General features: G+C 34.6%; 1 protein-coding gene across 2 annotated transcripts in view; it reads left to right on the top strand.

The window, feature by feature from the left end:
- Lrch (Leucine-rich-repeats and calponin homology domain protein) overlaps positions 1-13,810 on the top strand; it is a 45,056-nt gene extending 31,246 nt beyond the window's left edge. Inside the window, exons 2-11 of one of the 2 annotated variants that reach the window (XM_077440967.1) lie at positions 1,441-1,585; positions 5,359-5,591; positions 5,669-5,805; positions 5,901-6,159; positions 6,239-6,395; positions 6,555-6,635; positions 6,893-7,730; positions 7,808-7,945; positions 8,123-8,200; positions 13,013-13,810. In XM_077440967.1, coding sequence (XP_077297093.1) covers positions 1,441-1,585; positions 5,359-5,591; positions 5,669-5,805; positions 5,901-6,159; positions 6,239-6,395; positions 6,555-6,635; positions 6,893-7,730; positions 7,808-7,945; positions 8,123-8,200; positions 13,013-13,165 — 2,219 coding nt within the window. In that variant the 3' untranslated portion in view covers positions 13,166-13,810. Of the gene's footprint in view, positions 1-1,440; positions 1,586-5,358; positions 5,592-5,668; positions 5,806-5,900; positions 6,160-6,238; positions 6,396-6,554; positions 6,636-6,892; positions 7,731-7,807; positions 7,946-8,122; positions 8,201-8,582; positions 9,938-13,012 lie in introns of those variants that run through there. The other variant, XM_077440966.1, reaches the window with a different exon arrangement.
- Positions 13,811-15,421: the final 1,611 nt, after the last annotated feature.

Genomic DNA, 15,421 nt, shown 5'->3' with positions numbered 1-15,421 from the left:
AGTCTGCTTGACTGTGTCTTTATTATTGTTGTCTATCTGTCTGGGCCACTCTTTGTCTATGACTCTACCTGTCACTGCATCTGTGTGCCTTTCTGTTTGTCTATTTGTGAATTCATCTATTTCTGCGTACCTGAATGTCATGTCTATCTGTTGACATATGTATCTACATTTTTTATTTCATATGAATGTATATGTACCAATCGATGTTTGTAATTGGCCAGGAAAGCGCATTAGGGTTTACTTGTGACGCCTTCCTGGTATACAGTGCACTTTAGGTATTTCAACAAAACAAATTTCTTACGATACACATAGAACTTAATACCTGCTTTTACAGCCCAAGGATCGGTTAACTTTTTTATAAGGGTCGAAATGTAAGTTTTCAACTTTTGCGCGGCCCATTTCCAACCCCAAGATTATGTACATATACATTTGTTGCGTACGGGTGGGTGGAGGATCCAAGTAAAAGGCCAACAGTCGTTTCACAGCATTTATTGATGATTCAGGAGATACATGCATTGCCAGTGCTAAGTCCAGAATGACCTGAGATCGCTTACGTACCGCCTTATAAAGGGTAGATCTCTCAGGACGCCTAATCTGTTTACCTGTTGTCTAGTCACGTATTCGGATATGTATTTCCACGACATTGGGTCTCCCCGTACCGATTCTGAGAAATAACTAATAACGGTCATTGTTTAGCCTAAATGCACTTAGAGTTCAGATATAATCTTTGGAAGTAAGTGCATGCATTTAGTTAATCCGATAACAGATATCCGTTGGTTTAAGTGCAATTCGCTCAATCCGCGGCGTACGTAACACATGTATATATCCTATCAAAATTGTTTTAAGCAATTCGCGACTGAATTGCTTAAAACAATTTTGATAGGACGATTCATCATCAACCGGTGATTTAAATTTACTTCATACTTTCATAATAACATTTGATTATAATTGTACTTTTAATTTTTGATTGATGCATTTTTGAAAATTATATTTATTTTTTACCCTTAATTTTAAGCGTGAATTTTTTTTATATGGGGGGAAGACAATTTTTTTAACCCTGAGTGGGCCCCCTTGACTCCTGGCAAGCACTGAAAGACAAGCCTAAAAAAACATCCTTTATAATAATAATAATAAACAACAACAATAATTGTCATAGTAATCGTAACTAAAGTCGGAACCGGAATCAGAAATAGGAATCATAATCGGAATCGGAATCGCACTTGAAATCGATATAATAACTCTTTTTTAAATTTTCATACTTGTCGATGCACTCGCCACATACCCCCCCACATACGTTTCCAAAGTTTCATATTATATCAAAACACACACACACACACACACATTCACACGTTTATTTTTTTATTAATTATATATTTAAATTGATTGATTGATGTGTTTATTATTATTTGTCAGACAATGATTCGACTTTTCTTTTTACAGATCTCTCAAAGAACCGATTCGGCGAAATACCAGACGAAGTGACAGCTTTTTATTTCCTAGAACGACTACTGCTTTACCACAACGCCATTAGAAGTGTTCCTGACACTGTCGGAATGTTGCAGTCCCTCAGCTATCTTGATCTCAGGTTCGTTGCTTTATTTTATTATCCATTAGATCAAATCCTTAAAATCACTGGCGCCAGTGTCGCCACACAAGTAAACGACGTATCTTTACACATGTACGTAGGTTCCAATTAAAAAGTGTGGGAAATGTGTGGCTCAATCTGATGTTAATTAAACCGTCATTAGAGTGACCGAGGAGAGAGAGAGAGAGAGAGTGAATACATGCATGCAGTTTGTTTGACCCCACACAGTCATCAGATTTTACGACGGCTGTCCCATAAATTACCCACCCAGTCTCGGAAAACACTAATTTATTGTAGGGTGCAGTGTTGGGGTGCATTTCGTACACACCCACCCACCCACCTGCATTCACTCACAATAATCATTTCCAATCTTTCTCGCCGCATAATCGTCATTGTTTGCGATTAACGCAACTCCCCCTATGTTCTGTCCCCATGCGACCATCTCGTTTGTTAGTAATTATTAATTCATCAGTTCAAATTCACATCAGCTCCAAAAGGTCACATCCAAGCGGATGAGGATGATATTACATACATAATTCACCCTCCTCGGTTCTCACACACCTGAGCGTACTTGGTCTATTATTGATGTTGTTATCATCGTATGCAACAATTACCATTTGTTTATATGTACTTTGTATATGTTGAAAACTGGCTCAAATTATTGATGAAATTATCCTTATCGCCGTTTTCTGACCAACAATTGAAATAGGTGTTTATGGTATGAAATTTTCTGAACAACGATTGAAATAGATCGTTTTTTTTTTTTATTTAACTCACTTTAAAGTGTTTCTTAACCCTTTGAATTTTTGCCAACAAGTCCATGGGTCTGAAAAACGCCGATAGGCGCTGTATTTTGAGCATGCACAAAGTAAACAAGAATACTACCCGATAAGCCTTTCCAGGTAGCATTGGAAAAAAATGCATTGAACATGGTTCTTGTAATCCGTGTCATTCATTCGGCAACGTTTATAAAGACTGGTTTACACCGGAATTTCTGAATTTATAACCATAGCAGAATTACCCGATGGAAATTCCTAACTTCTGAGTATTTTAGATTGTGGCTTGGCATTTCGATTGTGAGCATTACATTTTAACAACTATGAACTAGTTTTGGAAAAATACATTCATTAATAGACTTCTTTTGTTTATTTTATATTGTTGCAATATATATTAGTGAGTAACACACCTTTATAAAACTCGAAATCCACGGCGGTAGTTGTCTAGGTAGTGATCTAAGGTTTGTTTGGATTAGCTACAATTTTTATACCTGCTTTCTATTGGACTTCTAAATAATTCTAGTTGGAAATATAGGCGAAATTTTCAGCATGGCGGGCTTTGAACAGAAAAAAAGTCAGCACTCAAAGGGTTAACCATGGTTCACGTCTTTTTGAATCAGAATTTACCTGCTTCCAAAAACGCATAAACTGTCTTGATACTGCGAAAAGATGCCATCTTCGTTTGTCACTGGCAATATAGCAACTATTTTTTTTATTATTTTTATGTTTTCTTCCAAGTAACAACCTCTCTATACAGACAAACAGAGAGGTAAGGCACGCATACACATAATCGTACGGCACGGCATGCCTAGGTAGACTCCAGCTGTGAATGGGTGTATCTCCATGTCATTGTTAATTCGTTCGATCTTATTATTTCGACAATTTTCTCTTACATTTCTTCAAATGTAAGAGAATCATAAATCACCGTTATGGATAATGGTCCGAACGCACTAGGCGACAGTGCGCTGCAGCGACGCTACGCAGCACATCAGAATTGGTACAAAAGCCAACTCCGACGTGCAGTGTCGCGCCACTCGTAGTGTGATCTGAACTTAACTGTCAAACCTATGTCAATACAAAGAAAATATATCACCAAGACCACCACAGGGGGTTTTTGGCCTGGATTGACATAGCATAGATCAGGCGTACAAGCATTTTTTTTACATGTGCAAAACGCTAAGAAAAGCTTGTAATAACAGAGTGAAGCTAATAAAAACCTTGTAAAAGCGATGAAGTTCAGAACAGGACTTCGACGGCCTGTATTTATTTGGTCAATAAATAGATGATCAGTAAGTTATATTATCGGTCATTGGGTGCTTGACTATTGTCTGTTTGTCAAAAAATACGTCTGCGCCCGTACATGGCACATGCTTTTTCTTTAGAATTTTGTATGTGCAAAAAAAACACGCTGATCCACTACATCTGTACCTTCGAAAACCTCACCCCCTGGAGTGTTTTCGGTGATATTTTATCCTTGTATTGACATAAATACAGAAATTTGTCGAAATAATAAAATAGTACGAACGAATATTGACATGAAGATACGCCCATTACAGCTGGAAACCACGAGCGCGTTCCGTGCCGCACTTTTGAATGTGTCCTCACCTTTATGGGTGGGAAGCCACAGTAGTTGATATGAATTTGAATATATTTTTATCATTTTAATATTTTGCATGCCCTTGAAGCTCGTCCCTTCAAATATTGATGATTAATCTAGTGTCTCCATATGTACGTATGTATCAGTCGCCCAAAAATTGATTGAGTTCTGGATTAGCATATGGTACCCCCAAACTTAGCGTTCTGCACGCGATTGCCGCCGTATTCGTCAAATGTTTTTATATTGGGGTAGGATAACCCCCCTTAACTGGTTCTACCCTTCTGAAGAGGGTAGAACCAGGTTGTACAGAAAAGAGGGCTTCCTATATGTACAAATCTCCCAATGTTCCTACTGACGCATTGATTTTTCTCTATATGCCGTGTATTTCTCACAGGTTCTACCTCAAAAATAACACGAGGGTTTCCCTCGCCAAATGTCGATAAAGTGTTAGCTCAACTGAATAAGTTCCATTAACAGGAACGCGTTTCCGTCCTAAATAGGGTTACCCAAGTGTTTAGATCAAATATTTACGTTCTCCGAATAGTGTCGGTGTTGTTTTACTTCTGTCGATAGTATGAATCCTAACATTCTTTGCCAGAGCGATTGAATCAAATAGTGAAGTTTTTATCTCAGAAAGGCGAATTTCATCTGATATTTGTCTCTCGTAAAAAGTCTCCAATTACACTGAGCAACAACAAAAAATTACTGGAGTGGAGACTAATCAATCTTTACTAAGTTTGACCCACTGTATTTGAATATGACAAAGATTTTTGTTGGCTTCCCCTCGTTTATGAGATATGAACGTTTAAAAAAATGCCTAATTTTTATAAATTTTTGGGTTTTGCAGTCTTTAACTCAAAATCTAGTATTGCTGTGCCAAAAGTGAGTATTGGAATCAATAGTCAGATGTTTTTTTCTATTGATTTTGATTTTTTATTGCTTTAAAATGCTCATAATTAATTATCTAGCGTATTGTAACGTGGGAACATGAGAGAGAGAGAGTATCCACTGTCTACATAAGTGGATTCGTGGGTGAACAATAGAGACCCTGGATTAAGTTAACGGGACTCTTAAAGGACATTTTAAAGCAATAAAAAATCAAAATCAATAGATAAAACATCTGACTCTTGATTCAAATACTCAATTTTGACACAATAATACCCAATTTCGAATTTGAGACTGCAAAAGCCAAAAAATTGTAATAATTGCGTATTTTTTTAAACGCTTATATTTCATAATCGAGAAGTGAACAAAAATCATTGTCATATTCAAATTCAGTTGGTCAAACTTAGTAATGATTGGTAAGTCTCCGTTCCGGTAAGTAAAAACGGGTTTTTTTGTTGCCCAGTGTTATTGGTCACTATTTAATAACTATATTTATGTTTTATATATTTTTGCAGTCATAATCAGCTTTCTGAAGTCCCTCGAGAGCTGTGTCAACTACCTCTTCAAGTATTATTATTATCGAATAACAGATTGACGTCACTACCCAAGGAGATTGGCAAAATGTCGATATTGGCTGAATTAGACGCGAGCAACAATCAAATTTCACAACTTCCCATGACCATCGGCGATATTCCAAATCTCAAAGCTCTAAATTTGAGAAACAACCAGCTCGGATTATTACCTCTACGTTAGTCTCTTCACACGGATTAAATTTAAAATAAATTTTGAATTGTAATAATTATACTGATTTTTATTCCTTTGTAGAGATAACTTATCTTCAACTTGAAATATTGGATATTAGTTGTAATTGTATTTCTTCTCTTCCTTTGGAATTACGACACATGACCAGTCTTGTTAATTTTAAACTAGAACACAATCCTCTAGTTTCTCCTCCGGCTACGGTGAGTAATTGAGTATAATCTACTGTACTCGCGGCTTATTGTGCACTCTATAAAGTAATTACTGTAATCATGTTTATTCTTATTGTACATTTCAGGTGTGCGTTCGTGGACGTATACACATTTTTAAATATCTCGAAAATCAAGCAAATAAGGACGGTTTCCAAAAGCGTGGAGACGATACTAGAAGATCGGCAAAACAAAGTAATCTCAATAACTTATCACACAATATAACTCATACCCAATCACCTAGTTCATTCGTAGTCGACGGTTTGAGGCATAAAGTTCGTTATAATGTAGATAGCGGTTATAGCACCAGTGACGGTGGTGAAAAACGATGGTCTTCCGATGGATTAGGTCCGTATTGAAGTTCAACTCAGAAGGATAACTCGTTTGTATGTGTGTCGTTGATGTTTTTTTTTTGTCATTGTTTTAGTCGTCGAGGAAAACGCTACTATGCCGATTATATTAGGCTCTCAAAGCAGTGGTCGATCAACTCCGTCTACGCCGTCGACGATATCTCCTGGACCGGCACATTTATCTCGGGCGCACAGTCTTTCGGCTGAAACACCACCGACAACTCCGACACTCGGGTAAATTATATGAAATAATACAGCGACATTCAATTATGAACAAAGTATGAAAATTAACCTCCTAACACAAATAACCGAAGAGCATCCATTATTAACCCTTTAACCCTCGCCTGAATGTGGCACATGTTTGTTATTATTAAATAAATTTATGTATTACAGATCTCGTATATCCCCCGATGGTAATAATATGTCAAACGGAGATGATAAAACCAAATCAATTAGCCATCAACAAACATATAGGTAATTTCTTACAATGCGCTCCATTAGCGTGGTCCAAATCAAAACAAAAAAATCGTATGACTTGCTCCATATAGATTTCAGTATATATCTAATGCTTTCCACTTATAATTTTGGTCCACGCTAGTGCTTACGAGCACTATTCGATAACAAGATCTGATAATTTCAATGAATTCTCAATTGTCATACTTCATACTACCTATATAAGTAGTATGTACTATTTTTTAAGTGAGTTTAGACGATTTTATTTGAAATTTCAGGCAATATAAGGAAGCTCTACGTCAGCAGAGACAACAAGACGTTTATAGACCTCGCAATGAACAAACTTCTCCGCCATCGACGACTCCAACCCCCACTAATAACCATTCATATTCAACTCCACACTCTCCGGTCGCTAACGGATACCATCATAGAAGCGTCGTTTCTTCAAATCCATCACTACCTTCAGCGGTGGCACAGAATTCTCCAACAAACACTCTGTCTTCCAATCATTCCACACCCAAAAAATTCCTCACCCCATCGAACATTTTATACCAACCAGGCACTTATTCCGAAAACTCCAATCAAATCAATAATACCTTGCATAAAAATGACGATGCGTCGATGAATAGGAAGCCCGTTCAGAAAGTGGTGCCTTCGAGGAGTACGAATAAGCCTTTTACTCCGACGGCCATACCCGTATCAAACAGCAACAATTCTTTATCGCCAATTCTCAGCAACGGCAATCTCAACTCTGAAAACACGACACGCTTAAGCGAGAATCGGAACTATGACGGATCTTATATGAAACCCGTGTCTCCTATAAAAGGTTCGAGCAGTTTCATGACACACAACAACGTACCCTCGAGTAAATCCAATTCGCTTGGGAGAAACTATAAAACATCACCGACTGATACAAATCCAACAGATCAAAACGGTTCACCCAAACTGTTGACCACGACTGTAGGCTTTGTAAATAATTCTACGCCCGGCTTAGGAAACAACACCAGTCGGATTAACTGGAACAAAGATTCACCGCCGGATAAATTGAGCTTCACCATGAAGAGAGAGTTCGACAGAGCCAAAGAGGAATCGGAACTAATTCAACAACTGAGAAGTGTAAGTTTATTAACAAAAATTTTAATACTCATTTCAATGCTCTTTATTTTATTTTAATCATAAACTTGTTATTGTAGATTATTGAAAACCGATTGAAAATGTCTCTTCCACGTGATATTGCTCCGGCGTTATCTGATGGTGTCGTACTCTGTCATCTTGCTAATCATGTATGCCCTCGATCTGTTGCTTCGGTCCACGTTCCATCAGCTGCTCAGGTATTAATAATGAATAAAACGCTTTCTGGTCTGAAGAGTGGATCATGCAATGACTTAAAATTCAATGTTCTGAATCTTTCAAGTCATTTTGAGTATCATTTATAGTACTCAGACAAGAGATAAGCTTCATTTATTATAATTATATTCTTATTGCTAACTTTGTTTTTCTTATTTTAGCCGAAACTAACCATGGCAAGATGTAGAAGAAATGTTGATAATTTCCTAGAAGCCTGTCGAAGGATTGGAGTTGAAGAGGTGTGTATTGATTGATGTTATTTTGAAATATTTCATCTATACTAAAATTTAACACTAATTTGAAACGATCAGCAGAGAAGTAGCGTAACTTTTAATGCAAATAATTTATATTATGCTACTTTTCTGACGGTTACTATGACTATGGTTAAACAGTTTGAAACAAATGTCAACACTCTTCAGATTGTTTAATCTTCCTGTTCCGTAATAATTCATTTAATATATTAACTTGGACCACTTTCAAACTAGCACCTTTTAAGTATTGTATTTCGTTGCTTGAGTTAGTACATATTAGACGGTTAAGTTTTTCAGAGGTTGTGGCTAAAATAATATTTGAAATTAAAATGGAGCTCGTAATTGACGGTGGCGTGTGTTGTGGTTGCAGGATGCAGTTTGTCAGCCACATGACATCTTGTCACAGGAACCAGTTTCCCAAGACGTGGGTACTTTTGAGAGAACGGCGGCCATCTTTAAGACAGTCAATGCACTACTAAAGCTCAGGACAACTGCAGCACACGCCACTCTAAATTATGAAGCCACCCCTTTAACGCAAGACGACACCGCTTCGAGTAACGCTAACGAGAACTATCAAGTGTCGATGCTTTCTAACGAAATCCACCAGTCCGAAACGACCACGGTAATAGACGATAACGACAATTGCTTCGACAAAAGCAACGACGTCTCTGACCACGTGTCCTACTTCAATCACAAGAACATTGCGAACAAATCGATCCAGCGCAGTCGATATGCTGAAGACCGCTGCATCAGCAATTTCAATATGATCGCCGATGAGAACACAGCGATCGAAAACAATGCGAATGAAACGTCCAATTTGCAAAATAACAATGGCTATGCCGATAAGAACCTTAATAAAGAGTCTCTCTATTGCACTAATTATTCTATGTATTCCAAAGTCGAGGATAAGATAAATGTTGTTGTGCCGTTGATGAATGAAAATCTTAATTCGACCAGTTCGAAAGGCCAAGGTTACGATGTTTCGTCTTCTGACGTGGTTCGAGTCAGCGATAGGATTAATTATTTCAACAGCAAACGAACGGCCATGAATTTGGACATCAAGAACAATTTGAATACTATTCAAAATGAAAGCGTAAATTTTATGTATCAAACAAAAGAATACGATAAAATGGTTTCTCGGTTTTGCATCATCTTCTTTTTATCGTCACTTATATTTCTGTACATCTTTCCATTACCGAACTAAGAATTTAATTTATATGAGCTTATAAATGTAGTCTACATATATATACATAGTTTAGGGATTGATAATAAAAAAAATTAATAACTTTTGCTATGAAATTTAACATGTGTCATACAATCTTTTGTTTCTTATCATTTTATGGTATAATATTAACCAGTATATCTTGAAATACAATGAAGCACACAGACAATACAATATATCACCCGATTTGTTACAGTTTAATAAACTCTTGAAAGACTTACTATATAATTTGTCGCTATGATAAATTTTGGTCTTCTTACGTTTTCTTAAGCGTGTCAAAGCATCTTTTCTCAAACGTGTCAAAAGTATACATGTTCCAGTCCAAGTGTTCACCCCGGCTCATTTATGAACATACTAGCTTGTTCATTCACGAACTATTGGTTTTAGTTGAAGTGCTAACAGTCAAAATCTATTTTCAAATAGACTTCATCAGATGTAGAATGAAACTTTTAGCTGTCAAAACCTTTGAGATGTCAAAACGGTAAACGGACTACTAGTCATATGTGAACTAGTCACAGGATAACCGGTCGCTCTAGATTGGTCACACGTGATCATCACCCGTCACACTAAAACTGGTTACGAGAAAACTGGTCACACCCTAAAATCGGTCACGAGAAAACTGGTTGATCGATTTTAGGGTGTGACCAGTTTTAGTGTGACGGGTGATCACGTGTGACCGATCTAGAGCGACCGGTTATCCTGTGACCGGTTCACATTTGACTAGTTATCACCGAACCGTCAAAACGCCAAGCATTTAAAAGGGAAATCCTATAGAAGCTGCATTACAGTGTTGCTATAATTCCCGTTTCAGCTCATTTTTTTTTAAATATTACAACCCAGGGCAAGCATTCATACAAAAAGGATAGGACAAACGATTGAGAATACTTATGCTTAATAGTTTGTGCATGAACAAACTGCATAGTTCATTTGTACATTTTTTCTTTTGTCTGCAGTATAATTGGCCAGATTAGTTCGTGTATGAACAAACTAGTATGTTCGTAAACAAACCGGAGTGAACACTTAAACTGTAAAATATACAAAATAATCGATTATTTTTAAATGCATATCTCGTTTTTATTTAAAAATGGAAAACAAAAGTGGAACCAATCAAAATAGTAAAAATAGAAAAAGCAATCATATCAAGATATACTGGTAGATGTTTACAAAAATAAATTTTCACATCGTCTATATAACGTATCTTTCTATACAATATTCCTAAACTATTAATAAACGTCTACAACTTTTATAAATATTTATTGAAATTAAAAACATTTATAGCTACATATAAAATATCGGGTATTTTAAATTAACAATGAATTAGATTATAAATGCAGAAAATTCATGTGACTTAATATATAGAGGAAGACGATCGTGTGACCAATATTATATTCGAGGAAAATAAGCTTATATTATAATTATACTTATTTGTTTTCAACTGAGTGAAGTATGTAAGGTAACTGAAACTTTGACTTCTAGATTGGTAATTTTTGAAACATATAGAATATGTGTTGAAACGAAATGCGACTGAAAATATATACTTAAAATCATAAACGAAAGTATAAAAAGTACATATGAGAAAAATGTGATAACATCCAAGGAGGAGATTTGATATTTTGTGAAAGTTAAAACAATCACAGCCTTTGCATAATAATGTATACTGTTAATTTTTTATTCCGTAAATATTGCCTTTTATATACGGTGATCTTAAGGTTATTGTATTGATTGTTTGTATCGGCCGAACGGTTGTTTATTATGTATGCGAATATGGAATGCTGTGGAGTTCCTGGGTCTTGATAAGACTAATCGTATGTAAGTGTAAGTCGGAGAGTGTGGAATGCCTTATATTTGGATATTGGGAAGATTTCTCATTATTTATTTCGTTACTTATATAATTAATACGTAGTATTTTTTTTAAATATATATATAAATTCATTATTTTTTCAAAACATATGTACGTAGATGCGTGTTTGAAAATTTGTGTGACCCTACATTTTATAATATTAATATAATATAATACATAACATGTGCTTAATGAATTTTTTTTTTGAATGTGCAAATATTTTATTATACATATATATAATTAGCTATTCAAAAATATATAATACATACATATACTAACACTTGTAAAATGTAGATTCTCATTAAGTAATTTAGTATACTTATTAGGTATGCCAAACTTTGATGCTTGAAAATGATTTTTGAATCATCGCCGACGACTATCTCGATGGCTATATATTTTATTGATTGATTTAATTATTATATTCATATGAATTTAACGTTATTGTAATGTAATATAACATATACTAGTCACTTTTACACTCATTTCTTTAACCGACAAAATGTACTTATTTTCAACGAATTAGTATATACATATATATATATTAACAACCTACGTAAGGATTATTATATTGTGTAATTCCAAATACAATTTTATGTATGTATTATTATGTTGTGTAGAACTCGACGGTTTGTTTAGTTTTAAAAAATTTCTAGTCATCACTCGCTTCGTAAACATTTTTTTTTTTCATTATCCCAGTTTCAATTTTAAAACATTCATATTCATAATTCAATCGCTATTTATTCGAGAGCAAATGTACAAACATATCATTATTTTCAAGAATTCCATATCATTGCTTAATTTTATAAGATAAATGATTAGTTGTTTTCCCAAAAAGAAGGTACAAATCATGTTAAAAAGTATTAACCTAGTATTTTAGAATTACGTTGAGTTTTTTCCTATTTATTAATTTTCTTTTTTGTTTTTTGGGTTTTTTTTCCCATATGTTTACATATATTTTAAAGTAGATATTATTATACACTCTTTCTCAACTACTAAACGTCTTCAATTTTCAGTTTTTTTTTTAATTGAATCATTCCAAATTCTTTTAAAGACTGCATTGTCGAGAGACTTTCTTTAATAAATTTTAATTATATATAATAATACAATCTTAATAAGTACATATTTTCATTCATTCAATATACCGTAGTGATACATAATGCCTTTTGCTATATGATACATAATTGTAGTGACGATATGCATTTTCTTTTTTATAAAATATACATATTTTCTATCAAAAAGACTGATCTAAAATGAAAACCACACTCCTCATATCCCGGTGATTGTGACAGTATTTATAACACTTTTTTTAATAAATAACTTGAGGTCTTTAAACCAGTTAACTTTCGAATTGAATTGTTTTTTTCAAAATGATCAATAACTGAATGTAAAACTAGTTGAGTGCTGCTTTTTTATATCAGACCAAAGAGGATTTAGAATACTTGCCTTTATTCGTAATTATTTCGCAGAGCATTTATATATGTAGCTAACGTTTGTTTATAGATTGATTGTTATTTAAAAAAAAAAAAAACTATAACTGTTGTTTTATATATTTTGCACTGCTTGGAGAGTGTAATTCTCCCTATTATATTGTCTAAGGGTTGCATCTAATATTATATTTTCAAATGAATAAATATTTATAAAAAATAAATCTTATTTTGATTCGCACACATTCCGTCCAAGTTGATATATTATCGGATGATAACGGAATCTGATTGATATGTTGTCTCTGATGTTTCAGAAGCTGATGTGCTGTGCGGCAGACGTTCTAGAAGGCAAAGGTGTGGTCCAGGTGGCCATCACTGTTACGGAATTGCACAGAAAACATAAGATTGCCATGTCTAAAGCTGGAAACGGAGTCGAAAGGCGAATCGTACACCCTCCGCTGCTTTAACATTCATCCTTGGTTCCGAAACCGGATTCCGATTATGACATTTAATCAAGCAGCTGCATGAGTGGATATATAATGCCGTTGACAGTTCGAATTTTAGATAATATTATAGATTAGACTCGAGCTGATTGAACATTGCGGCAATTACATAGATGTCAAATACAATCAGATGAAGTTTGGAGCCCAATTTGATACACATATGTTTTTGAATACGGGTTCGGTATCGGAATAGAACTGTCACCGTATCTTAATGGCTACATTATACATATATAGTTCTTATTCATTTACAATTGTGAAGGTTTCAGCTTGATATGTCAGTCTGCTTTAAAAGAGTGACGACTTGTTTTCACCGATCAATTGCCTAATTATTTTCAAATTTTCATCTCACCGAAATAAAATTAGAATTATATTTGAATAAGTACATATGTAATTTATCCGCTCTTGTAAATTTGCACTATTTTCTGTTGGTGATTTTTACTACAATGCAATCATGTAGGTGATTCGTTTTTTGTTTTTTAAACTTATGTTCTATTTTTCTAATGACAAACATTGATTTGTTGATAGAATTGACATTTTCTTCGTATTTATTCAAAAATTTACATATAAATGTTAATGTAAAGCATATTTTTGTAGGACGAGGGTTGTGTCGAATGCACGCAATCATCAATCGTCATTTTTTTCATGTGTAAATGATATGTATTTGTGATACGTTTCAAATTTTTTTCTATAGTTCAACGTCTATATTATTTTCCATTACTGTATTAATTTTCGCGTTCAACGGTTAATGATTTCGTATATGCGTTTTTTCATTCACCAAAGTGATTTAATGATTTAATGTGATAAAGTAGCAATATGAAATGTTCATTGACTTCTTTTTTTTTTTTCATTATTTAATTGAGTATTTTTGAATAGGGTGAAATTGTGCCATTTTTAAGACTATTATACCAAATGAATACTCTATTATAATAATATTACATATATTAAATAGTCGTATTACTTCTATTGATACATAATATGTATGATATTTGTCGGAACATTATGAATATAAACATTATCCATTTAGCGTGTATTCACATGTATGGTGGTAAAGGAAGGTTTAATATGAATATGAGCATTTTTATATGAATATTTTCGGTCACAAGAGCATCGGTAGAATAGGATGGGTTCAGGGCAGTAGAAAACACACGGTTTCTACTTCTTTATTAGGATGTTGACTTGTCAAACTAAAATTTCTAAAAGTGTGGGCAACTTTCAAGTCAAATACAAGACTGAAAGTTCACACTACATATGTTAGTAAGTGGTGCACATTTTTCTATTGTAGCTACTATATATATTATATTTATAATTGCAAAATTGTTATAGATTTGGAATACATTCGAGTTAATTCTACATTTTGTCACAAACTATGATTTAAGGTCCGTTTATATTATCCAGCTTGGCACAGCACTGCACGGAAAAGACTACTTCAATTCATACTATACAGCACCGCCCGTTTTCGGCACGTTCATACTTATTTCGGACGAGTGCAAGGCAATATCGGCTTATATATGTGGTATAAATCCTGACAGATGACGCTGTTCGGGACCACGGTTGGGATGTGGCGGGCGAGGTGACCGCTTGGAGGACGGGTCTTAACTGCTACTGGCGGTTACATCTCTGTCCCTTTCATCCCTCACCCCACAATCAGTCACAACATACTCCTTCTCAGCCATAGCCCATACATCAGCCTTTCATTCAATTCCAATATATATTACATTACTCAACGATATGGCGCAATATTGCATTCGTCGTATCGTTGAGTTAATATTATCATAATGTGACGTTTTAAAAATATTCATGGCAACACTTTCGTTAGTACGGGTGCACTCGTCACTTCATGCGTGAATATTTGATACGTTTCGGTGACATGTACTGCTGTATGATATGAATAGATAGTGTCAGTTATTACTGTTATGTCTACGCCACATATATATGAATGCGTCCATATAGAATTAACATATATCGGAATCTGAGCTATATTAGTATAAACGAACCTTGATGTGTATTGATTAAGATCACTTAAACGTTTCAGATTTGCACTGACGATTGAAATTTGTCCGTTTGGTGAGAAGGACCAGTAAAGTATGAGCCTTATTGAGAGTTTCTCAAAAGCGAATTGCTTTTTTTTGTACTAAAACTAATATAATACATTGCGCACAACTACGACAAACATAAATTTGTCATATTTTGTAAGACTTGAATGTAATGTCATTCGTAGAT

This window comes from Arctopsyche grandis, chromosome 11 (assembly GCF_051622035.1).
Source record: "Arctopsyche grandis isolate Sample6627 chromosome 11, ASM5162203v2, whole genome shotgun sequence".
NCBI classification, from domain to species: domain Eukaryota; kingdom Metazoa; phylum Arthropoda; class Insecta; order Trichoptera; family Hydropsychidae; genus Arctopsyche; species Arctopsyche grandis.
This window is presented reverse-complemented; position numbering and strand designations above follow the sequence as displayed.